Source organism: Anopheles stephensi, chromosome 2 (genome assembly GCF_013141755.1).
Source record: "Anopheles stephensi strain Indian chromosome 2, UCI_ANSTEP_V1.0, whole genome shotgun sequence".
NCBI classification, from domain to species: Eukaryota; Metazoa; Arthropoda; class Insecta; order Diptera; family Culicidae; genus Anopheles; species Anopheles stephensi.
In genome coordinates this window covers 81,468,267-81,493,070 of record NC_050202.1, presented here as the reverse complement: position 1 = coordinate 81,493,070, position 24,804 = coordinate 81,468,267, and the positions used below count along the sequence as shown (strand labels likewise).

At 47.1% G+C, this 24,804-nt stretch overlaps 4 protein-coding genes across 7 annotated transcripts; 2 read left to right on the top strand and 2 right to left on the bottom strand.

The window, feature by feature from the left end:
* Positions 1-106: 106 nt before the first annotated feature.
* On the bottom strand, positions 107-3,140 carry LOC118505586 (vacuolar protein sorting-associated protein 72 homolog). Its single transcript, XM_036041554.1, has 4 exons — positions 2,886-3,140; positions 2,383-2,816; positions 2,133-2,319; positions 107-2,056 (listed from the first exon to the last, which is right to left on the bottom strand). Exons 1-4 carry the CDS (start codon positions 3,017-3,019, stop codon positions 1,585-1,587), a joined length of 1,227 nt encoding a protein of 408 aa, XP_035897447.1. The 5' UTR covers positions 3,020-3,140; the 3' UTR covers positions 107-1,584.
* Positions 3,141-3,535: 395 nt separating this feature from the next.
* Positions 3,536-5,014, bottom strand: LOC118505584. Of its 2 annotated transcripts, none has more exons than XM_036041548.1 (3): positions 4,827-5,014; positions 4,473-4,536; positions 3,536-4,404 (listed from the first exon to the last, which is right to left on the bottom strand). In XM_036041548.1, the coding sequence occupies exons 2-3, from the start codon at positions 4,476-4,478 to the stop codon at positions 3,922-3,924; spliced, it is 489 nt and encodes a 162-aa protein (XP_035897441.1). In that variant the 5' UTR covers positions 4,479-4,536; positions 4,827-5,014; the 3' UTR covers positions 3,536-3,921. The 2 variants fall into 2 exon arrangements, with proteins under 2 accessions (XP_035897441.1, XP_035897440.1); XM_036041547.1 differs by having other exon boundaries at positions 4,850-5,014.
* A 61-nt stretch (positions 5,015-5,075) lies between these two features.
* LOC118505583 (E3 ubiquitin-protein ligase RING1) lies at positions 5,076-6,844 on the top strand. Of its 2 annotated transcripts, none has more exons than XM_036041544.1 (3): positions 5,076-6,318; positions 6,388-6,563; positions 6,648-6,844. In XM_036041544.1, exons 1-3 carry the CDS (start codon positions 5,250-5,252, stop codon positions 6,690-6,692), a joined length of 1,290 nt encoding a protein of 429 aa, XP_035897437.1. In that variant the 5' UTR covers positions 5,076-5,249; the 3' UTR covers positions 6,693-6,844. The 2 variants fall into 2 exon arrangements, with proteins under 2 accessions (XP_035897437.1, XP_035897438.1); XM_036041545.1 differs by having other exon boundaries at positions 5,118-6,318; positions 6,388-6,560.
* Positions 6,845-8,681: 1,837 nt separating this feature from the next.
* On the top strand, positions 8,682-24,709 carry LOC118505582. Of its 2 annotated transcripts, none has more exons than XM_036041542.1 (4): positions 8,682-8,809; positions 21,036-21,365; positions 23,277-23,457; positions 23,558-24,709. In XM_036041542.1, exons 1-4 carry the CDS (start codon positions 8,751-8,753, stop codon positions 23,981-23,983), a joined length of 996 nt encoding a protein of 331 aa, XP_035897435.1. In that variant the 5' UTR covers positions 8,682-8,750; the 3' UTR covers positions 23,984-24,709. The 2 variants fall into 2 exon arrangements, with proteins under 2 accessions (XP_035897435.1, XP_035897436.1); XM_036041543.1 differs by lacking the exon at positions 8,682-8,809 and adding an exon at positions 10,967-11,445.
* The last annotated feature ends 95 nt before the right edge of the window (positions 24,710-24,804 follow it).

Sequence of the window (24,804 nt, the reverse complement as noted above, 5' to 3'; positions counted from 1 at the left end):
ACACATTTTTACCACGATTTGAAGCCAATGTCCAGGCGGAAGACGGCGAGAGTTTGAATAGTGAACGGATAGGCACGCAGAGTACGTGTTAGATGGACGTTGGGGGTTTTTTTTCTGTTGTTGGCGTTATTTTATACGAGTAGCAATATACAGATGATACAGATGAGAATTAATTGTTTAACAGTTGGTAGATTTTTTCTACACGAAAGTGCGCACCTAGAGGACAAGTGAAGTGTATTTTGTTGTTTAGAGAGACACACGCGTTAGTCCGGTTTGAAACGTTATTCAACGGTTGGTAGACTTTTAACTTACCTTCTTTTTAAGATGATACAAATAGAAAGGACAGGGACACGAAGTTAGAACCAGAAGAGGATACTCTACACAATCAATGCAGAAAACTCCGGGCGTAACACGCTAAAACAGGCGGCACAAAAACTGGTCAGTTTTTAAGGGTGTTGAAATGCTTTTCTTCTTCTTCCTTGGCGCTACACACTACAACCCTCTTCTGAAGGTCTCGCGGCCTGCTACAGTATACCCGTACAAAGCAAGGTATTGCTCTGGGGATGGGATTTGAACCGCTGTCCTGTCGAGTGAAGTCCACCGGGCCGCACACCAGCGGTGAAATGACAGGTAGAATGAGTACAAAGCATAGGAAAGTTATTTGACTTGAAGAGAAAAAACATCCGGCTTTCTTTCGGACCCTAACTGACTCAGCCGTGCCGCTTGTTTTGGAGTATTTTAATAGACAAATCAATTCAGATGACTGTTAGCGAAGGACAGTCGCCACTGCTACACATTGCCCAGCTAGTACAGTGTCCATAGGGAAAACCGCATACATCGATCGATCGCAACTATTATAGGAACACCGTTCAGCAAACGGGAGCAAGTTAACGAACGGGAGAGATTGGTGGAGGATTTATCTTTGATTAATGTTTTTTTATATAGCCGAATGTTACCAATTTTACGTGTTTTAAACCGAACCGAGGGTGTGGTATTTTAGATGTGGCGTAACTTTAACAAAAAAAAAACCCGTTTGCTTAAAAAAGCCGGTACATATAGCCAAATACTCAACTCAATAATCGTGGCGGGACGGGAGCCCAAATGCTAAGCACAGCACCCAGTATTACCCGGTTTTGTCTAGAAGCATAATACGCTGTCCGTGTGTAACTTGTTGCCGTTGATGTCGTTGATTAATTGGTAGATAGTTAGCTAGCAGCGCTGGGATACGTCCGGCTTGGGCGTGTTTGTCCAGCCTTTTTGGGATGTTCCTAGCTGCACTCTAGGAAGGATAGTCTGATGTGAATGTGATAGTTGCATTGTTGTCTGTGGCTTTTTAAAATCCCCAAAACCTGGCCCCAAAAACCGGCCAGGCGCTCCTGGCAAATGCAAAAAAGGAACCCCACAAGCACACATACACACACACACACACACTCACACCTACACCCGTAGAAAATAAATTGCCAATGTAGCCTAGAAAGGATGAGGTGTTTCCTTTCGCATTGAATTTTTTATTTATTAATTTTTATATTTTTTTTTATAAACAGTTAAAAATTACGCTTACCGTACCGTCGAGAATGGGAGGTCTCATTTCGTCGTCCCTCCGGTCGCCGTGGATGCCAGCTTCATCGGACTGCCCCCGGCGGTACCACCGGCGGCAGGTGGTTTCGGGTTGGCGCTGGCAGCGGACTGCATTTTCTTCATCGTCGTCACGCGATATTCCTTTATCTTTTTGCGCCATTCCAACCACCGTGCCACGTCCGGGTTGTCGGTGTTTCCACGCTCCTCCAGCTGCTGGTAGTACGCTTCGCGCAGTATCTTGAACGCCTGCATGTTGCGGTAGGGTAGCTGCGTGATGGGATCGTAGTATCGGGCCGGTAGCCGCGTGACGGCACAAATCTGCCGATGCTTGCGGGCCGTGTCCTGCTTGGGGAAGTACGAATCGAACACCTTGTTGTCGATATCGTTCTCGAAGGTGATGAAGGTACGCTCGTACTGGCCCGTTACCTCCATTACGGTGGATTTCTTTTTGCCCCGTTTGACGGACTTTTCTCTCGTTCTGCGTTGGGAAAGTGGAAAGAAAAGCGAGTTTTAATACCATGACAAAAAAGGGGTTTGTAGGGCAGGAAACTTACGCCTTGTCGTTGGTTTCTTCCGGCTCCTTCGGATCGCTTATGCTGAGCGGGTCGACATCGGTGTTGGGGTCGTACACTTCCTCAATGATGGGCATGGCAGTGGAGAAGTAGCGTATCGTTGGACCGGTAAACTTCTTTTTCGTAGGTCTAATTTTTTGTTTCTCTAATTCCATCCTTCGAAAACGTTCTACAATCGATGAGGGGTAGCGTAATAAGTAATCAGTTTTAAAATCAAGCAGCACCTACTCACCCAGCGATTTGATATTTTCGCGTTCCGTAATTCCGGCCTCCTCCAGCAGCTCCTCTTGCGTCGGAATATATTCCTCCGTTCGTATGACGCGCGTCCGTTTGCGTTCCGCCTCGAAGCGTTGCTTTAGCCGGCTCTGGGTAGCGGCCGTTTTCGCGGCCGTCGACTTCCGAAACGATTTGCGCCCCGAATCAATGACGGTAAACTTTGGCCGCTTGCGGAGTGTCGACTGTCGTTCATTTTTCGGCTTCGGTTCCTTCGTTTTGTTGGGTGCCTGTTTCTTTGGGACCGGTTCACGGTACGCCTTCGTTACCGTGCCCATTTTGCGGCGTTTCGCACCCTTGCCCGATTCCTCTTCCATGTCCGATATTGGCTCATCGTTTTCGTCAATACTGAAGTCGGAATCGATGATATCTTCCTCGTCGTCATTTTTTTGACTAAAACGCACACACAGAAGGCAGTGTTATGGAAGGATAAAGGTTTACCGCGGACAACTCCGTGCTTACACATAATCTCCATCGTCCACCGTCTCGTTGAAGCCACCGTACGAAGTTTTGTAGAATTCGTCTTCTTCCTCTTCGTTTAGCAAGGAGGCCATCCGTCGCCCGGCATTGGACCGACGTTCCCGTGTAGCAGCCATCGTGGAAAAGTTGCGAGGAAAGGCGAATTGCAGTTAAAAATTGTAATTATTGTGAGGAAATGTATTTCGCTTCTTTCCGTTGACTGTTTTCATGTAAACAATCCGACAACACCGCTTGACATTTGCGGGCGTTCTTCGACCAAGGTTACTGTATGCAAGATGAGCTTTTCGAAAAAACCTACACAATTTCGCTCAATTATACTCGAATGAAATGTTATCAGAACGCGAGCATGTATCAGAAAATTGATCGTTGTTAAATTAACACACAAAAAAGGAATAAATAAATTCAAACTCTGTATAATCATCAACAAAAAATAAATGTTAATAGAACGCAACCACAAGTAACCCTGCAGCGGTTGTCAATCTGCGCTTATTGATTGTGAGTAAACAAACACACCTCTCCGGAGTCACCCTCTTCCTCATTCCAGCACCACATCTGAACCGGGTTTATTTTACTGTACAAAAGATTCGCTACATGCAACATTGATCCTCAGCGAGGGCGAGACAAAAAAAAGATAGTTTTTTTTACTATATAACCTTTATTTATTCATGAATAAAATTCATTTTAAGCTGCCGCATAACTGTCTTCATTACGGTGGCAGTAATTTCGATCAGGCCGGCCCCTTCGAGGCCCTCGATGCCTAAGACACTTAGCTGGTAATCATAGTAGAGAATAAGTTAACTGAACTTAAAAACTTTTACGTGATGCAATTAAGGTAATGCACAATAATTTCAGTTTAAATTAAGTATGCGAGATAAAAAAAAATCTTTGGAAAACTAAATCTAGCCAAGTAAGAGCTTAATGATAATAAAGATAAAATGTTAAATAATTCAAAAAATAGAGGTAATTAAGCAGTCGAGAAAAAACATTAAAACGATAGCTGATGGATCGCACCATTACTTTAGCACTTTTCCAGTTTAACTTTGCCATCATATGCTTTTCTAAGGTTGGCGATAAAGTTTTTGAACTCGCCGGATTCTCTCAACCTGCTGCCGTACTCCTCAATGATCTGCTCCAGCACTTCCGTGCGATTCGCGCTGGTACTTTCGTACAGCCGATCACCCAGCTCCATGTCGGGAAGAAGATCAGCAAACTCTTGAACAACTTCGTCGCTTAAATTATTCGTCCGCAGCAGCTCGGCCGCTCCTTCCATTTGGTTCAAATATTTGATGGCTCGCGGCATGGGACGCTTTCCCACGGGACGGCTCTGTGAGCCGGAAGGTTGAGGTGTGTAGCCTTCGGACTCTTCGGGATAAATCATATTTCGAAACATGTTTCGAGCGGCGCTATTATTGAGAAAATCTCGTGCCCTGTCTGTGGATTGAATGATCTGCAGCAGCTCTTCTCTGGTGAGGCGGTCGCATCCGCAGCTACATTTAAAACACTAAAAAAAAAAAACGATCGTTTAGGGCATGCTGTTTTCACAAAAATACGGCGATAAGTTTTACTTACACTCATGCTTGCTGTTCAAGGATGTATAAAATAAAACGATCATTCGCACGGCAGTTTCTTATTGCTGGAAGAATACCAAACGACTCTTTTTAGTGTGCTATTATCAATGAGAAATTCATTGGCGAAACAAACACACGCTGTCTCAAGCTGGCGATTGGGGGTCTTTTTACTCCTTAGTCTATGTTCTTAATGAACATAATCGTGCTTCAGCATGATTACGAGCATGATGAAACATTCTTACTTGTCACTTACTTTCTTATATTCTTACCTATACTTACATTTACTTATTCTTACAGTCTTATCTCTTTTATGCTATTATGCTATTTTTTACCTACAAGGTGTGTTTGCTCTTACCATTCACGTACACATACACGTACCTTAATCCCATGTCACTGCACGCAATGCATGCTTGTGTCGTTGAGATTACGCGAATTCTATTTTAACATCAGTCCCATTCTCAGTTATATCAATTACAACAAATTATGTGTACAAATATTGCGAGCAAAATGTTTTTCACTCGGCTGCATATGTTTTTTTTTATTGTTTTTTCACATCCCGTACGTTTGACAGTTTCCGCTTGACGTCTGTTTGACAGTTCAGTATCCCACCGTGTCTCTATTTATCTTGGAAGAAGAAGAGAAAAAAACCCTTGTTTTGATGCCATTTTCCTGGCCGTGTTTGTTGCTGTTTTCGTCCCAATAATCGTAAGTGCAGCAAAATCGTACCAGGACAGCGTGTGGCGGCTAGTTTCGACGAACGCAAAGCAAACCATCCAACATGGCTTCAATCGAGCCCATGCAAAACAAGACATGGGACCTGTCGCTGTACGAATTGCACCGAACGCCACAGGAAGCCATCACGGACAACACGGAGATTGCCGTGTCGCCCCGCAGCCTGCACAGCGAGCTGATGTGCCCGATCTGTTTGGATATGCTGAAGAAAACGATGACCACCAAGGAATGCTTGCACCGGTTCTGTTCGGACTGCATCATTACGGCACTGCGGTCCGGCAACAAGGAGTGTCCGACCTGTCGCAAGAAGCTCGTGTCCAAGCGTTCGCTGCGTCCCGATCCAAACTTTGATCTGCTCATATCGAAAATCTACCCCAGCCGGGATGAGTACGAAGCGCACCAGGAGCGGGTGCTGGCAAAGTTCAACCAGAGCCACTCGCAGCAGGCCCTGGTACACTCGATCAACGAAGGAATCAAGCTACAGTCACAGAACCGACCGAACAGGAAGCAAAAGGGCGAAAACGATGGACTGCCACCGTCGAACGCTAGTTCGTCGTCGAACTCAACCGCTGTACCTGCGGCATCGACGACCACCACAACAGTAAACGGTACCAGTGAAGCGGGCAAAGATAACCCATCGGCAGGTGGAAATGCTACCACAGCTGGAAGTGGTAGCACAGGTTCAGCTGCTACCGGTGGCAGTGGAGGAGGTGGTGGTGGTGCTGGTGCTGGTGGAGGTGGCGGTGGCGGTGGAAGTGGTGGTTCAACGGCCGGAGGTGATCAAATGCGCCAGTCCTCGAATCCACCCTCGGTGCGGAGTACCCCGTCACCGGTCCCATCGAACATCAGCTCGGCCAGCAAAGCGAAGCGTCCCCGTTCTGTAATGACCTCGGAACGCTCGGAGGAGTCGGAAAGCAACAGCGAAATGGACATGCGAACGGAGGAGAACGACTCCAACCTCGACACGGAGGGTGAAGGCAACTCCGAGCATGGTAGTGACGAAATCGAGCTCGTCTTCAAACCACACCCGACCGAGATGGCCGGCGATAATCCGCTGCTGAAAGCGTTGAAGGAAAATTCGATACGATACATCAAAACTACATCGAACGCTACCAGTACGGCCACCGAAGGATGTTTCCCCTTAGGCTCGTTACTTATGAGCATTTTCCTCTTTTCTCTTGCAGTTGACCATCTGAGCAAATATCTGGCCATGCGTTTGACGCTGGATTTAGATCCGGCCCTGCCGGAGACGTACCGATTGCTAAACTTCTGCATTTACATAGCGCAGCAACCGAACCAGCTGGTAGTGCTCAGCGGCAATCAGACACTCCAGCAAGTGAACGAAAAATTTTGGAAGGTAGTGGTACCTGCGCCCGTTGAACGACGGATCTTTCGCGTCCTGCAGCAAGCTAACCGTGTTTCGTTTCATTTTCTTTTCACACAGGTCAACAAACCGTTGGAGATGTATTACTCATGGAAGAAATCCTAGAACCTGTCGCGCGTTAGCGCAGTAACATAGCCATTAGGTTGACATTGTATGCTAGCTTTTAATCATACCGACCATGACGGCGCATTCATGGCTAGGGGTAAGGTAACTATAATAAAGAAAGCGTAGATTATGCTACGGGCACGCGTATTAAATCCCACACTTTCCTTCACGCTAATCGGCCGCACTTACCGGTCGCGAAAGAACCACACCGACACCGTCACGATTAGCTTCATTTGCTTGTTAAGACACATTTTGTGCCTGCAATTAAACCGATAAACCGTTTGCATCGATCATCTTGCAAACGATTACGAACCTGCCGTAAATACTCGGCAGAAACAAATTGCTGTCTCTGGGGGGTAAAACCCCGTGAGAAAACTTTTCTTTCTCTCTCATTAAACCCTTCTTATATTCAAAGCAAACGAAGAGATCCGGAGCCTGCGCGAAATCGGCACCACCCCACTCGGTGCAGTGCACCGGCAGTTTTGTACCTTTGTTTTAAGACCTTAACTTTGAACCAGTTTCTGCGTTTCTAGCTAGCAATAATAGGGTTTGGCTTTCTCTTGCGACCGTTTATGCGAGCATGAAGGCGGCTTGCGATTTTTTTGCTTCTCCTCCATTTTTTTGCGTATCTCCTCATGCCTATGCATTATTCAGTAGCGGTGCATTATGCATGCTGCACGGTACGAATGCATACAAATGCATCCCGGATTGGTTGGTGCCGGCCTGATGGCCTGCTGGAACCCATTTGCGGTACGCGACCCAGAGAGCGTGTGGCGTTGACTTGAGATGACATTGACTGATATATTTTGACTTTCGTTTGGGGGGAGCGGAGCGATTTCTAGGGCAAAGTTAGGTTGATTGGAACCGTACAAGATGGTTCCATTTTTGGATCGGCGAAACTCAGCTTGATCCGGGGGGAAGCACGAATGGTAAGAGTTCCAAAAGAGTTCCCTATTTGATTTTAGCTGGACCGCCGGGATAAGCCAGGTATCGAATCCCACTCGGACCGTCTTCCTGTGCGCTAGACTTTCCAGGTACCGGTATAAATCAGCTCAAATCAATTCAATTGTAGTGCCAAAAGAAGAAGAAGTGGAAGCTTTTTTTTAAATTCGGAACCATTTACAATAAAACAACGGATTAATGATCGATCCTATGCAAAACAGCCCATCGCAGTAGGCTTACCTACCGCTACACGTGGTGCTAAACAATGAGCTGTCAAGTGTCAATTCAAAATTTGAATTGCGATTTCCTACTCCCCTAGTGTACACCGTAAAAGCACCCCCCATAAAAAAGCTCTCCCTCTATTTTTGTACAGCAATTTCGTAATGCAATCATAACGGTCCGGTATTGAAAGTGACACACATACACACACATATACAAAATTCGCAAACGCAATTGAGGCTTTTGCTTTATTGTCTAGAATAGTTACTTTTTGTCCCCGTATGACGCGCTTCCATCGGGATGGGTGCTGCAATTATCGCTTGATTGAAGCTGTTCGCGGTCAAACACCCGTAAAAGGATCGTTTGGTGGCGTCCCCGTTGGCTGTGGACGGCAGAGAACACTTGGGAAAAAGGGAAGACTTGCCTGACCTGCTAATCAACCACGTTCTCGTGCCCCTGTTGCGAATGTGTTTCTTTCCATTTATGTTTCCTTCCATTTCGCCCAACCATCCGTCGATCGATCGATGATCGACGAAAATTTATGTCCTTAGACTTTTACGCAGATTACGGAGCGCATCATTCAGATCGTGTGTGTGTGTGTGTTTGGAGTGTGCCTACGGATGAGCAGCATGTTACGCCAAAAAGGAAAAGTCATTCCATATTTCAAAACCATTCGTTTGACCTTTCCTCATGTACCGGACCGGCGATCGATGGTGAGCCGAGCACGGAGATGGATAGGATCGAAGTGCCGGTCAAATCGATCAATCTTGCGAACGCGAGCCGAAGGAGATGGGGATGGAGTCCGGGACTGCAGTGAAGCACACGCAAGCCAAACAAGCGATCAGTTAAGGGCCGAACCGTACAAACAGAATCGCACGATCACGCGCGCTGCCTTCGATGAGAATCTTCAGCCCGGTCGATGGAGTGCCGGGTGAAGTGGCAAAAAATGGAGGAAGGTAAGGAGTTCCATCTTCAACAACATTGGCTTCTTTCATTGATTCAGTACGTACCCCTTTTTTCTTCGGCAGTAGTTAGATCGGGGCGAGAAAGTTTGCATCCACCAGCCTCTAACGTCCACTGCGTGTTCTGCTGGTATTCGCTTCTTCACTTTTGCAACTTGCTTCAATCGAGCTCTCGCTTTCTCTCACCATCGGATCGTCTTATTCTTGCTTGTTGCCGCAGTGGGCATGGCCGTGGCTGGTGGGAACACAATCGGATAATCCTCGCAAATCATCCCAAAACGCCATTCTTGGAAGCGCTGACCGCATTTCGTGATCACCCGTTTGCTGTGGCTGCTGCTGCAGCTAATGCTCACGGGGGATACCAATCACACCGATCCGAGTATGTCCCAGACCCAGTCCGCGCGGCGGCAGCATCTAACAGACGCTACCATCGCTCTAAGCCAGCCAACAGCTAGCGTGCCCACTCGGTACTTGTCCTAGTTTTACGGCTTCCATTCGAGTCGTGGTTGAGGAAAGTATTACAATGGCCAAGCTTGGCAGGCTAAACCGCGCACAGGAATGTGTGTGGTGTGGGAGCCGTGGCGCGCTAGGGTCATCACCGGGCTCTGCGTGCTGCGTGGTGTATGAAAAATGCAGAAGCGCCATCGTGTTCCACGAACATGCCAGTTACGATTGTTCCAGCCCGGTGGGGGGGCCGGCTGGCTCGGATTGCAGCCGACCTACACCTTCCGAGAGTCCGATGCTTTCGTGCTGGAGGTCCGATGTTTATTCTCTCCACTTTCCAACAACCCATTCTCGTCCATCAGCGCAATCGTCAGCTCAAAAGACGAACTGTGCAGCATCATGATGCACCGGCATCATCTTCACCCTACGCTCCCCGGGAATGCATTTTTTGGGATGCGTTTACTTTCCTTCTCATAACAACATCCCTTCCCTTCAAACCCCAAACACTCCAACGTTTGCGTTTTGTATTGGCGTACGGTTAGATGGATCCACCGCCACAGCCAATGTGTGACTTCTTCCGCTGTGTGAAGTTTTGCCTGACGCTTTTACGTCCCGGTTGTGTCTCGTACCTCGTTTGCTCACACCACCCAATTACAAACGAAGAGAATCGGGAAAGAAAAGCGAAACATAAAATTGGCCCGGGCGGACTCTGAACCGGGCGCAGCGGGCTGGATGAGAATGCGCGAAGCGTAGAGATGCGCGTCTTCGTCGCGTTTTACAAGGGCCATGGCCACGGTACTCACCTGCGCCGCAGCCAGTAACGCTGATGATGATGGTTGCTGTTGATGATGATGTACGGACGATCGTGTTGAGTTCTCACATTTCATCATTCCCGAAGGGGCACCTGCAAAAGTCAACTGGATGAGAAAGAGCTGTTGTTTTTTTTGTTTGTGTGGAATATTTTCGTGCGTTTTGCCCATTCCGGAGCGGTGCGTTTGCTGAGTGGCTCATCACTATGGGAACGCTTTGCTTGCGGCTCGGGATAAGAAAAAGACTCTTGTTGGACTAAATTGGTGGTGGGATCGGTTGGAAGTTTTTTTTGTGAGCTACGAGCAAACGATACAATGAGGTCGTACTGTATAGACCAATGTGCCGCTCTGAAGCATGGCTTAAAGGCCTTGTGCGATGCAAGCTCTGGGGGAACTCTACAGTACATTACTCTACAGCTGGATGAAAAAAAAAATTAGTTACGCGGTTCTTAAAGTTCTGGTGACCATGGTGAGATCAAATCGTGGCGAACTTATGCCACTGGATACTTTAGCTAAGCAAGGATGCCCAAGACCAACAACGATAGTAGAGCCAAATGAGGGCAAAAAGAAAATAAAAACATTATGTAGCTTTATCTTAGCTGAATTATTTAAATTAATTAATTAAAGAGCTAATCATCCAAAATGTTGAGCTACCCAACACAACTCCTCAACACAGCTGCCCACTGTGCGTTCTTAGGGAGCTACCCAACTCATCAAGACTTTCGCTCGCTACGACGATCACTCACGAACTCGTTGGAGCGAACGCGCAGCAGCGCCTCCAATTACGCTCCTCACTCCAGTCTCCCCCTCGCACCCCCACCCTCCCCCCTTTCCCCCTTACAACGTTCACAGCATCACGCGAGCCGACGAAGATGATCGTCGGCCACTCACTTCACTCCACACTCACGCTCAGTCTTCGGGCGCAACTTGATCGGTGCACGCGTGTAATAGACGAACGCGCTCGCTCGCTCGCCCGATTGTTCACTATCTGCCGAACCGTAACGCACAACCTGCGAAGCTTTTCCTGCGTAGTACAACCGATGCGATCACTTCATTCTGGCCGGTTCCGTCACAGCTAGCGGATTGTGCAAACCAGTACTGGGGGCGATTTTCCGGGCAAAGGTTTTCTAAAAAAAAGCTAGCAGCGTGCCGTACCATCTCGATACCGATTTCAGTGAGCGGTTGTGTAGGGAATTTGTAGAAATTTCGCGAAAAAAAAAAATACAGCTGTGCAAGTGCAATTTACGTTACTACTTTTTTAAAACTAAGCGTGATTTGTGCCAGTGCCCGAGCGTGACCAAGAGTGACAGATCAACGAAAGGGGGTTTGCGTCGTACCCAGTAGTAACGGTGCCATGATGTTTGGCAATCAATTTCCGTAAGTACCGTCTAACCCGTGCCATTAAAGCTAGTCGCCTGCTGTACACCGGATCGAAACCGGGCTAAAGAATAAGGTCGGAAAATCGCCCGGAAGAAGTTGGCAGCTTCCGAGGGTCTGCGGCTACCCGACCGAAACGCGCTGGTGGTCGAAAATTCCGAGGAAACTTCATGATGTTTCATCTCCGCGATGATGCTGCGCAAAATGAAATGCAGCAACGGCTGGAAAGGTTTTTCGTTTCTTCCTGCCCGGCAACTCACTTCGTCAGCCCGTCCCGTCCAACTCGCTGAATGATTCATTGGTCGCGTATTGGCCAAACACACACACACACTCGAGCGGCCCGAGGGCTTAGGTTTCAGTTTGGGGCTTGTTGTTGAAAAGTCTCTCATCCTCACACACATTGGTGCCCGCCAAAGTCCAGCCTTTTTTTGTTGTTGTTGTTCTTGTGGAGCCAGCGATAGGGAAGAAGGAGCCTGGCAAGTGGAGATGCACACTTTGGAGCATTTAATATTCTCGTGGCCAGTTCACCAAATGCACCGGCGTGGAAGGCGTACCATACCGAGCGCACAAACGAAATGCACAAACGAAATCCATAAATTTTCGCACCCAACGGTCAACGGCGGCGGAACGAATGTCCGGTGTGCCGAGGGCATTAGATCTTCGTTTTTTTTATTGCTGCTGCTGCTGCTTCTCTGGGGCCGGCCTAAGCCCGTTGCATCCCGCTGGCTGGCTGGCTGGTGTGTGTATCGAGGGAATGGAGTGCATCGTCTTCTTCCTTCGGTATCGTCGCTGCGTCGATGGGGAGGGTTATTCTGGGAAAGAGAGAAATAAAGAAAAAAAAAAAGAACGGACAAACCACACGCAAGAATAGATGCGCCGCGTATGCGAGGCACCCTCTTTGCGTATTTGCCATTTTCTTGCGCATTCCTTGGTTGACGGGCCCAACGGTACCGTTTTCTGCAGGTGGCAACCCGACAGGCAAGCAGGCGGCCCGGGGGTTTAATGGTTATGACCGGTGCCGGGGATGGATTTCAGGTTTTGAGGTGTCCGCGGGAGAGGCTGGACAGGTTGACAAGTTTCAACCCGGTCCTTCGTGTTTGCCGGAGTTTGCTGGGGGGGGGGGGGGGAGGGAAGCAGATGGCAGAGATGGGTGGGAGAATGAATGAAGATGAGCCAACCCCCTTGGGATTGGGGTGTATGTTTGTGGGGAAAAGTGAATTTTACAGCAAACACAGTCACAGTTCTACCTCCAAGTCACTCCACAGAAATTTCCCACAGGAATTGTCCCACACACACACACACACACACTGGGAGGGAGCGACAACACGCAGCCAGCTGCGTTCGTTTGATGGCGTTTTGATAATCGTTTTGCTCGCTGGTCGTCAATTAGATAAGAGATAGAGGGACCGATTCCAAGGCGCACCTGCCGGGGACTTCCGGTTGGCTTGAGGCAACCCCCTGAAGCAAGCGACGAACCCCACAAAACCACTGTCTGACTGTGAAGGTGACTCGGTCGGGGTCGGGAAAATCACTCGCTCGGGGTCATTTGATGCGGGTGGCGCAGAAGATGCGCGCCAGCATTGCGTGTGTCCAGATGCGGAAGTCGCTGGCAAACGATGAGAACCGAGCCTGGAAGAAGAATGCGTTTCGGAGTCCGGCGTGGTGGAGGTCGAAACGCAATGCCGCCCGTTGAAAGATGTTTGTGCTGTGCGGTGAAGCGTCTAAGTTGTGTTGAGTTGTTTGAATCATTTATAAAGCGGACATTCACTTCAAAATTTACACAACTAGCAGTACCCCTTTTACCCAACAAAAACCCATATACGATCGTTTGTTTTATAATGTTTGCACTGTTGAAGAGAAAAGCGAAATTGATCGTATTTTTGTGCGCGATCGTTTAGAGTTTTTCATTTTAAAATCACCGAACTGGAACTGTTGCGCTGGAATTTGTTGTTTTAGCTCGCTCAGTTATCGTTTCGGGTTTTTTTATTTAAAAGTGCTTCCGCTCTCATTAGTAATTTTGATTGTTTTACTAAATGTTTTATTTTGTCAATAGCTATTTCATACCCCCAAATGCTTCCTTTCTTAAGGTTTTTTTTTCCTATCGGTCTGTCATTTCTTGCAAATTGTCCTCTTCGTTCGAGAAAGAAAAGCCGAAAGCGTTAGCGGTCGATATCGCCTGCTACGATCGCGATCTGCTCCCTTCTTTCTTCTAAACCATTCTCGGGTGCGTCACCCATTAGTCGGTATGATTAATCCATCTCGTCACTTTATTTTGTTGCGGTCGAGTCCCTTTAAACACCCCACGTTTCAGATCGTTCTTTCCCGCGGTGCATCAACACCGTCTTTAACGAGCTACTACTACTAACGGACAAGCACAACAATCGGAAGTCCGATCGCGGGCCTCGGCGACGGCGGACGGCCATCACGACGTGTCCGCATTTTGGGGTCGGCTAGAATTAAATAGCAAAATCGGTCCCTCCCCACCCTAAAGGAAAACAACCGGTCAGATTGATGATGATGATGATCGTGGGGTTCATCTCGCGATGGCTCCCGATAACGTGCCTTCCTCTCGACGGGTGGGTCTCTCGTTTCGGGACGTCCAGGTGGCGTTCTTCTCAGACAGAAGGAGGTAACATTTGCCAATTATAAGCTCGCGTCCTAGTAGAAAGCATCTTCTGGGGAGACTGTTTTTGTTGTTGTTGTTGGTTCGAAACATTCAATCGAGGTGGTTTATTTTCTCCCCAACAACGTCTTCACGACTAAAGCGTGAGTTTTAGTCCCTCGTTCGCCCTCTCCCCCAAAATTGCATCCATCGTGCGGCCCAATTTGTGCAGATTTGCACGCACCGCGACCTGATACCGAAGCAAAAAAAAAAAAACCCGGCCACGGGTTGCAATTTTAGCCACAAGATCGTGCGATCGAGACGTCGATCGGAGCAAACAGACAAACAAAAAATGATTAAACCAACGCTCCATGGAGTGGAATAAACTGGAGTAAAACAAACTGTGCGAATCTGTGTCCCGCTTATGCTGGCGCGAGATTAGCCCGATTTTTTTTCCTTCGCCTCGGAGGATGTGCTTGTATTTGGATTAAGGTGCCCGGATTTTGGTGATGCTTCTAGGGCATCACACCCCGGGGAAGCTGGAGATCAGTTTTAGGCGTGAGGAAAAAAAAACGCACCCCAAAATACCTCGGGAATCATTATTTTTGACACCGAAATTTCAACCCCACCCGAAAAAACATTAATCATCAGGGCCTTGGGAGCGATGGATGGGGGAAAACGGACAAGAACGTACACACAGCATGATTCGGGCAGGCTTGTTTTCGGTTCGCAATTTCGCGCGATCGTTGTTGTTGACGGCGTGATAACAAATTAAATGGAATAAATTGAAAAGCATGGGAAAGATGTTGTACGATGAGTATTTAAATCATTGTGGAGCAAATTGATACTGCCACAATAGGGTCTTTGGGTGTGAAAAGCATACTTTCATCGATTAAAAGCATCCAAAAAGCCACATCTAGTCATGCTGTAACGGGTTTACTTAGCACTGTAACGCCTTAGCGTTACTATAGTGACAAACAGAGTATTTGTTCATTGCTTTTCATGGACTATCAATTTGTTTGGCTTATTTATTTGAAACTACCTTTTTATTTTCACAATATTTTATTTATAAATGTTTTAAAATAAGTTCTAATTAATAGTAAATTTGAAAAAAAAACCTGGATGAAGATTTCCCCTAGCCTAAAAGTCCTTTTTTGTCTATCTTGCTCTAACGATACCGGCTAATAACGCACGCCGAGAGAGTGGAATCAATTCAAAGCTCATTTAAATAAATCATGTAGAATGAAGCAAAAAAAAACCACGACTAATAAAGAAGGTTTTGCCTGGGAGTGGCGTATTTCATCCCTTTGCCAGCTCGCCCTGATCGTGCTGAAGCTTACCGGCCGATCAACGACCTCATTAGCGAACGCGTGTGATACGTAATTGCGCGCTTATTGATGCCGATGTAGGCGTCAGATTGTAAAACCTCAGAAGTTTCCAGGTGGGGGTCCTCGCCAACGCCAACACCCATCCAACGGAACACCGGTAAAGAACATCACATTACCGGCTGACGTGGTGACGATGACGATCGGCAAAAAGTCCCATTAACGCACCTGCTGTGACGCGGGATCGCCCTCATAAGCTCATCCTAATTTCATCGCCTAATTGCAACTAGCTTCCCCTGGGCCCCGCTTTCCTCCCCCGCACTTGTGTCGTAATCGTGAGCTGATCTTTTGCCTTGGCTGGATCTAGCCAGCCAGCACTTTCCACCTGCTACCCTGCAGTGGAGATCCTATTTCGTAGGCTAAAATCGTGAATGTTTCCCGTTTTTTTATTATTATTTCGCCATTATCTCCCGTTTGTTGGTGTTGGTGAGGCGTGCAAAAATGGAAGCCGACCGCCTTTTTTTTTTCGCCGACACCGGCAAAAGTATCAAGATCTTGGTCGGTGAAATCTCTTCACCAGCCACGAGAACGTCGCTAACGGATTTTGGGACGCATGGCGTGCGCCTGTGAGGCGGAATGTACAAGACACCATCGAGCAGGTGCGGGAACGCATAAGATAAGAATGAACTATCGCAGCCACCGAACAGTTGGCGAACCGGGCCAACAGCATTTCCCGCCGTGACGGTCCGATTTGATCTCGAGTGTGGGGAGTGTGTATTCTGTGTTTTTTACGATCGGCAAGCTTCATTAAAGCACACTTATTGGGTCGTTCTTCCCGAGGAAAGCCTTCCACGAAACCCCCGTTGACCCGTTTTTCGTTCCCGCCGATCGCTTTATTTGTTCGCCATCAACTTTTTCCTTTTCATTTAATTTATTGGTTTGGACGAGTAAAATGAGTCATTAAACTTTGATGGCTCGAGCGATGAGGATGCGCCAGAGTGCATCGGGATCGGATGGTGTGATGGAATATTTTTACGATCGATTCGTTCGAAGGGGGAAAAATCAGGGGCCGAACCGACGAATTGATGCCGTCCTTCCAATCTACGGGAATGTTTGATTTGAACGAACCGTTCGGTGTCCCGTTCGGGACTTTGGCCCTTCCCCCGGGAGTATAATTTCGGTAGCGAATTCCTGGCTCACTCATTCGCTGCTTATCGAATATCTGTCCCGTACGCGGAATGGTATGCGTGCTGTTAATTGTGGCAATCATAAAACAACTCACTCAAGCTCGCCAGTTAATGAGAAAGCACTAAAAAGCGGCATCGAACGATCGATCGGTCGATCGGTTTGGCCCGATTCGGCCGGGACGCTTTGTCCGCCTATTTAGTCGAGGGAAAAGTTGTGGCTCGTTTTTCATTATTTATTTGTCGTTTTAACCGGTGGAAATCTATGTCGATCCGGGGACGGGGATTGTTTGATTGATTTTTCCTCCCCCACCCCCCCGTTCCACCTTCCAGCGTTTTTATGCGCGGAACAGCCAGTAACGTGCGTACCGAAAATGATCGTACGCCCATCGGCTAAGCATAAACCACCAGTAAAAGTGGAGTGGTGGAGTTTTTCACTCGCTGTATTATTATTGGTTTTTGTTGCAAAAAAAGTGAGTGGAGAAATGATTTATTTAACGGAAGAAATTTCCACTTTCTGGTCAGACAGCGAAAAACCAAATCCGGCCCACACACACACACCTTCCTTCCTTCCTTCCGAACGAAGATTGTTCTGCTATTGGGATGGAAATCATTTCAGGTGAAGAGCGCAAAAAAAGGTATAAATAAAACCCTTTCTCTTCCCCGGAGGCCCGTCCGTTAATTGGCCTAATGAATGACCATAGATTAGCTTGGACGTTTAGAGCAGTGAGCCAAAGAAAAGGAAGAAAAGCAGAAAGCCACCATGGGGTTTTCCTTTTCTTATTCCACTCCGAAAGGCCTGAGAGCTTCTTGTCCCCAATTAATGCGAACACGATAGCCAGAATGGGATTTAATGGGGTTGTTGTTTTTCTTTGTTGGGGGGGTTTTTTTGTTTGAAGAACCGGGTGAAATCTATCCCGGCTGTTGGCTGGTGACAACAGATCGGAATGAGGTTGGCGCTAAATAGAAATGTTATTTCGGTGCCGACTTGTGCTGTGCAGGGGCCGTGTGACCATTGTTCAAACAATGATGACAGATGTAAATATTGGAGCTGCTGTTTAGGAGTGCGAGCGAGAGAAAGAAGGCAGATGGATTCGTTAATCACGCGTTAATGAAGTGTTTGGAGTGGTGTTGACCATAATTTATTGTCCCAATAAGATCGGTAATTTTTCTTCCATGTTTAATTAAGATAATCGGTTAATTTGGTAGAAAAATATTGCCTTGTTCAAATTCTGATCTCTTGTTAGTTTAATCAATAAGAGCTTGAGAAGCTGTTGGAGCTTCGCTTTGAAGAATTTGAAGACCATGTTTGTTGCGCATTTTGTTTTGAGTTTTATTTTTAAGTTCTATCCCTATCATTTATCACTCCCTTTTATTCGGTGTATGAAGAATTTTTACTTCTGTGTTTTATAGTTATCAATGAATCTAAAAATTTTAACAGTGAAAAAGTTTAAACTGTTAACTAAAAGTATCAAGGGATTCTTCCAAATACCATTTTACTCTAACGAGTCGATCGTCTTAGCAAGCTGTGGGCTGTGTAACGCGACCAGACGTTACTAGCATATAAAACACTTCATTGCATACCTTCAGGCGTAATCACTTAGAACAAAATTAGTCTACTAATAGAATTGGGTTATTCTTGTAATAAATTTGTGCCTAATTTTTCTCGAAGAAAGCAGAAAACGATTTCATCATATTTCATTAAAAAATAGCTAATTTACTTTGATTAGTTTACATAATAAAAAAATAAAAACGCGTTGATTTTCATTGTTCATATAAACAAAATAAAGTAAACATGAGTGAGGACGTAAATTGCCTTTAACGTCTTGTCGTGCTATTAAAGAATTAAAATTAAATTTATTTTAATTGTAGAAACAACAAATTTGGCTATAATCATCAAAAATTAACCATAATTGCTCGGTTACAAGGTGCAAAAAAACCATTAATCAAATCAAGAATGTAGCGAACAGTTCTGCTAGCTTGTGCCCGTGCGCTACGTTAATCACCCCGTTACGTTGCGATGTAAACCGATTACAAATCCAAATTTTCCTGAATAATTTAGATGGTTATTTTTTTCCCTGAACCGGTAAAATACTCCATTACTCAGGCAACCTATCTTCGCCGAACGAAGCATTCTTGAACGAGAAGCATTACTCATCCTCGACGCGCTCGACAACATCTTCTATCTCGAGTTGATTTTATTAAATGACATCAGCGTTCAGATTGGGCTATAAACTGTACCGAACACAACCAAAAAAAGTACAACCTAAGGACACACGGAGCCCGAAATGGAATTACGTCGCAAGCAACTAACAACGAGCCGGTGAAGAACCTCCTCCGGTATCTTAAATTGATTCCTCGCTGCGGACAAATTGGACCCGTCCATAGGTACGATGACGGGTCAGGATTTCGACGGGGCAATTATCAAGCCCCAAAACCCCCCAAAACAATCGCCACCAAATCCAAATGTGTCATGCTTGGCCATGTAAGCGTAACTGTACCACTCCACACACGGACAGGGGGCACACTTATGGAACCACCCAAGCAGGGCCGTTTGATGGAAAGGTTCACGGCGGTAAAAAGCGTTCTTATTCTCGGCCGGGCGTTGCACAGCCGAGCATCAACCTGGATAGGTCAACAGAACCGGGAAGCGGTTGGTTGGCAGTTTGGCGCGACTCCCGAAAAACACTGGCAGCTTCTCTAAGATAGCAAATGTGGTAGGAAGAAGCAAGGTTTCTATTATTCGGCGCAGGAAGGTGAATTAAAGAACAAAAGCTGTAAGGAACGGGGTAGTGCGCAAAAGAAGCAAAAACCACTCACAAAGAGAAGAAGATGACTGATTTTTCTAGTTTACAGTACCCGTAAACCCGGGAACATAAAAATTCAGCTCCTTCTATGGTTCTTCGGGAGGCGAGCAAGAAAGAGCGAGAGGGAGACAGGTCAGAAAAACACAAAGCCACGCGTCTAAACAATACACCCATTCCATCCATCTTTAACACCCACACCCACTCCTACCCACCAACCGATGGGTGAGTTCTTTGCCGCGCAAGAACGCCAACTCGTTACGCGCCGATTTCGCGCACGGACCGTATCGCGATAATTGCCAGAAAAGCGCGAAAATCCATCGTGTAACGTGGATGATAAAAAGCGGGTCCGGTAGAACAGCGGGCGGGCGTTCCTGCTGACAGGTTGTGTGTGTGTGTGTGGAATGTTTGGTGCTGCCTACCGAACAGTGGCAGTGGCCGGGAGCTAGTGTGTGGGGAGTTCAAGACTATTTCTTTACGACTCCGTGGTTATGTTTGGATGTTTTTTTTGTTGTTGTTGTTGTGGAACAGACGGTTCGCGATTGAGGTAAAAGGAGAAATCCGGAATGGAAAAATGGGTACAGGATGCTTTTTTCTCACTCCCATTTCGATGCAGAGACATCGAACGCCGCCCAGTTCGGTACCATACCGGGGCAGAACGCTGTTTTTCGTATTTCCCACCCCATATCGAATCGTCCAAAAGAGGGGACCTCGCTGCTGCTAGGGTCTGCCGGCAAAAAGAAGCCGCTTTTCCCACATATAAAAAAGGCGGTGTTATGACCGCAAATGGTCAACGGTTGGAATGCATCCGACTCATCCATCTGTGGACGTGTTCCGTGTGTTTTTTTTTTTGTCTCCCTGAGGTCCGGTCGATCTCCGAACGCGATCTTACGATCGCCAACGTATCGATATCGATCGACTGCGCAAGTTTAGTTCCACCGCTCGAGGTGCTAATGTCCTGTGTGACAGCAGCTTATCACACAGTACATAACGGCTACGGATTATACGCGTGGCCCCTCTGTCGTGGTCCGCAGTCGTACATAGCGACACGCGCCCGACTACCCAGAACGCACAGGTTCTTGCACTGTGCGAATCAACTATCGGCCCAACCACCACCACCTGCTCACGGGGCTTGCTCACCCCCTGCCGAAGGCTGATTTAATGACGGTCTTAAGCAGAGAAGAGCAAGAAACGACAAGCCTGAAAACGACAGCCTTATCGTCGACAGAGCTGGCACGAGGCAAATGATACTAACGGTACCGGTACCACCGGTGGAACCAGGCGACCGTGTCAGCTCAACCAGTACAGCTGGTGGACGGCCGGTGGACATCGTCTTGCCGTTCGTCATCGTCGTCGTCGTCTCGCGGGACGATCGCCATGCTTCACGATGCGTTCCGTCCGAGTGGCGTAAAATGGCAAATTTCCCGTCCTCCTTCTCCCGCGGGCGAATGGCACGCAGCGATGGGCTGCTTCTCTCGAAACCTTCAGCGCAAAACCCCGTTCCCGTAGGCCGGCGCGTCACTATTTAGTACCATTTAAGGCCTAAAGACACTAAAGTGTTCATTTCCCATCGCATTTGCTGCTGTCGGGCTCTTCCGTCTCGCCGGCTGGCAAAATTTATTCATATGCGCCGCTTATCTATTTTTTTTCCAATGTTCACTTCTTCCCTTTGCAGATTGCTGCTGCTGACGCTGCTCGGCACACAGCTATTGGTTGGGTGCGGGGCAGAAAAATCCGAACCCACCGGCAAACCCATACCGGCGCACGACGCGGACACGGCGAACGGGCGGCACCCGGCGGCGGTCGTGACCGGAAAAGCGATACGGCTGGGAAAGGCGAGCAAAAAGGCCACCCCTATCACGTACATCAAGACGCTCGCGATGGACGGCGGTGCGTCGAACGAGCTGGACGGTGGTCACCTGCACAAGAACGCTAATCGATTCGCGCCGAAATCGCTGGACGTTGGTGCGCCCAGAAAGGACCTAAGCAATGCGGAGCTGTTTGGGTGAGTAGCGTTGTGCCGTGGTCGGGGATTTGCAGCTCAAACCCAATGATGGACAGGTTTTGATCAGGGAGATCTATTATTAGAACCTCGGTATCCTTGCCGATAGGGTATGCTAAATTAGTTTGTTTCCTGAGCGGTCTCTCCATCCATCTCATCCCGTGGTCGGACATTACTCAAACGTATCATTATGACGCTTTGATGCGCGTTGAAAAGAAGATCCGGTGGTTCAGGAACGTTCTAAAGATATGTCTACAGTCGTGTGCAGACAAATAGCAACTTTACATTTGATGAGGTTGATCAAAATAAATTATTTATTATTTTCTGACCTAGTAATGTTTTCGAGCTTGAAATTGTTTCAATTGGCTCTACAAACGTCGGAGGATTTTTTTCTGGAAAATGGAGCGCAAAATGGATGCGTTACGAAGTGTTACAGGCTTTTGGGATTGACATTGGTAAAATGATCTATAAAAATTTCACTTTTGGATAACTTTTTTAATATTCTATGACTCTGAGTGTCTGAACCCAGCTCTCAAAGAAATCTGACTATCCAACAAGGTGATATCAATAACTCTTGTAACCCAGAAATGACAGCCATGACCTAAGTGGTCGTTAGGCTTAGAAGAAGAAGAAGAAGAAGACTCTTATCATTAATATAATTGGTAAAAGACTCGAGAAGGCCCCCCCCCCCCTGACAAAATTTGTTAGGCACTATAGGATATACGCCTAAAGGTATGCAATCCGCAGTACACGTTGCGAAAGCCTCACAGTGTGCTTTCAGTGTGCTTCCAGTGTGGTCAAAATTGTTTGAATAAAGTCGAATGAAATATTGCTTGTTATTCGATTAAAAACCCCTCTCCGCTAACCCTACCATTCATTTTGGCTTACAGGAGCTTCGTACTAATTTTCGGTCGCACTTGGGGTGAACAATTGGGCCTAAAACATGCACGGCGTTCTCGGACGGTAACGGAACAATAATTCGATGAATACTTGTTACTTTGCATTGATATTCAGCAAAGGAGGAAGCATAAGAATATCATAATCTCAAACCACTTGTTACAATGTATTTTATCAAGTTCTACTCGCTGTCTATTAACAGTATTCAGGAAAAATGCACAATGTTTATATCAAATGGGTTTTGACCATACAGAAATCCCACTGTACAACAAAAATGACAGGCCACAGTGCTGCACACAAAAGATTCTAGGGGGGGCCTTCTCGAGTCTTTTACCATATAATTCGATATCACTTTGACCACTGCTTGCTAGGAATGGTTAAAGTTGAATAATTGTTAGATCGTTCTCCTCTGAAATCAGCCAATAATTCTAATGCTATGAATGCTAAAAATGCTGTCCCGGCTACTGTTTTGCACACCACTGTAAAACCAAACAGACAAACACAGGAAGAAATCTATCTGATCGCTATGGTTCGCCAAATTATCCGCATCCCAATTGGAACCGATCCTCTTCACCAAACCTCGCGATCCAAAACCTCAAGACACACTTATGAATTTGTAGTCGAGTTTTTTTTTTCGGTTGATGTTTTGGCTTTTTAGCTCACCGTCAGTGCGCAAAAAAAAACAAGCCTTGCCTCGCATCGAATTATCTCTGGAGAACACAAGCGAAGAAAGAGAACTGGAGAAAACAGCATATTGGCAGATTCCGCACACTCATGCCTTTAGTTTGTGCACTGACGATATGAGTTCGAATTTTGGTGGTGGATTTGTTTTTTGTCTAGCTCTTACCCTCAACCAGTCTTTAAATATTGATTTTTCGTTCGAGAATCATCCTACTCCTGGACCTTGGGGACTCCACAGCAGTGCGTCATTTCGTGCCGCGCATCGTGACAGCAATTGTGTGGCGAGTTTCTCTTCCTGACTAACGCGCGTGGTATTTCTTTCGGTGTGTTTTGCAGCAAGCTTGGCCTGGGCAAGGTGCGTCCCGCTACCAACCATCACAAGAAGCGGCTGGCGGAGGAATCGCGCCACTACGGACGACCGGACGATTCGCACATGTATGTCATCAAGCTGCCCCCGAATCCGTACTACTACACGAACAACGCCCCGCTGAACAGCATTTCGGACGTTGGCAAACAGGTAAGGCCAGACCAGGTCCCACCATCTCTAGCCATGTGCGCTTTGTTTGTTTGGCGAGTGTGTCCTCATTTGCTAAATCTCTCTCGCTCGCTGTTTGTAGGTCCCGGTAGGATTCAAATCGAACGGCAAACCGGCACGCATCTACCACTGGAACATTCCGGTGCTGAAGAAGATGCTCGGCGCGAAACAGAGCCGCCATCCCAACTCCCGCCGCCACGATGACATTGACGAGCTGATTGACATTAAGGAAATTCCGACCTGGACCAAACCGTGGGAGGCCGTACCGCGCGAAAAGTCGCTGCTCAAGGTGGGATCGCACGAGCGGGACGCGGACACGCGCCTTGCCAAGCGCAAGTTCCCGACGTACTACGCCCCGGCCAAGAAGCAACCCGGTGGCGGTAAGTCGAAGAAACATGCCGGCGGCAAGTATAATACCGGCAGCAATGGCAAGCCGCAAAGTTTCTACATACTGGGCGATAAGGGCAGCCGGACGAAGATCGTCAGCCATCCGGTGGCGGACGTGTAAGCGGAGCGGGGGTGATCGAGGGCAAATTAGGTGCTAAGAACCGCAACCAAACACTGCACTGCGCCGGAAGTGCGTAATGCCGGAACGTTCCAACAGCTTCCAAAGCACTGTCTCTTGAGCATTTTATGGAAAGAGAGAGAGAGAGAGAGAGAGAGAGAGAGAGAGGGAACTGAGATGTTTGTTTTTAAAATACTGTATCTTAAGCAATACTCTCCAGGCTGCTGCTATCTCAAAAGTCGAGGAAACTAGTGTCTTAGGTTTTAAAATGTCCCCCGAGTGACAACCATCTTTCGCTTTACGCATCAATCCAGCCAGACGGTACTACTCGCTCTGGTGCTGCTTTACTGCTTTTACTGTACTTAAATTATTGTTAAACCGGCGGGTGTACTCGAGCGCATATTGCGATGAAACTCCTTAGAATTGGTTAAGATCGGCACTCAACAACTTACTATTTAAAAGGCTTTTTAAAAATGCTTAGACTCTCTCGAATCGGGGCAATTCGATGGTGACGATGGGTCCGAGAAGCTATAACTTGTTCAGCGAACAGCTATGTACTGGGGTGTGAATGAATGAATGAAATTGGCGATTGATTTTTAAGGAAAAGGTATTCAACGGGCGCGTGTCCTTTTGACGGTGTGCATTCCGGTGTTGCGGCAAACGTTGTGGTGCTTATTGGGGTTGATTAAGCAAGTGCTTGTAAATAAAGGTATCCTTAATCTTACTGGACGGAGGCGTGATTGAATTGTTTACTATTTACAAATATACGAAAAAGAATGAGTTAAAATAAATCCATTGCATAGCTTTAGGCGCTTTAACATAGA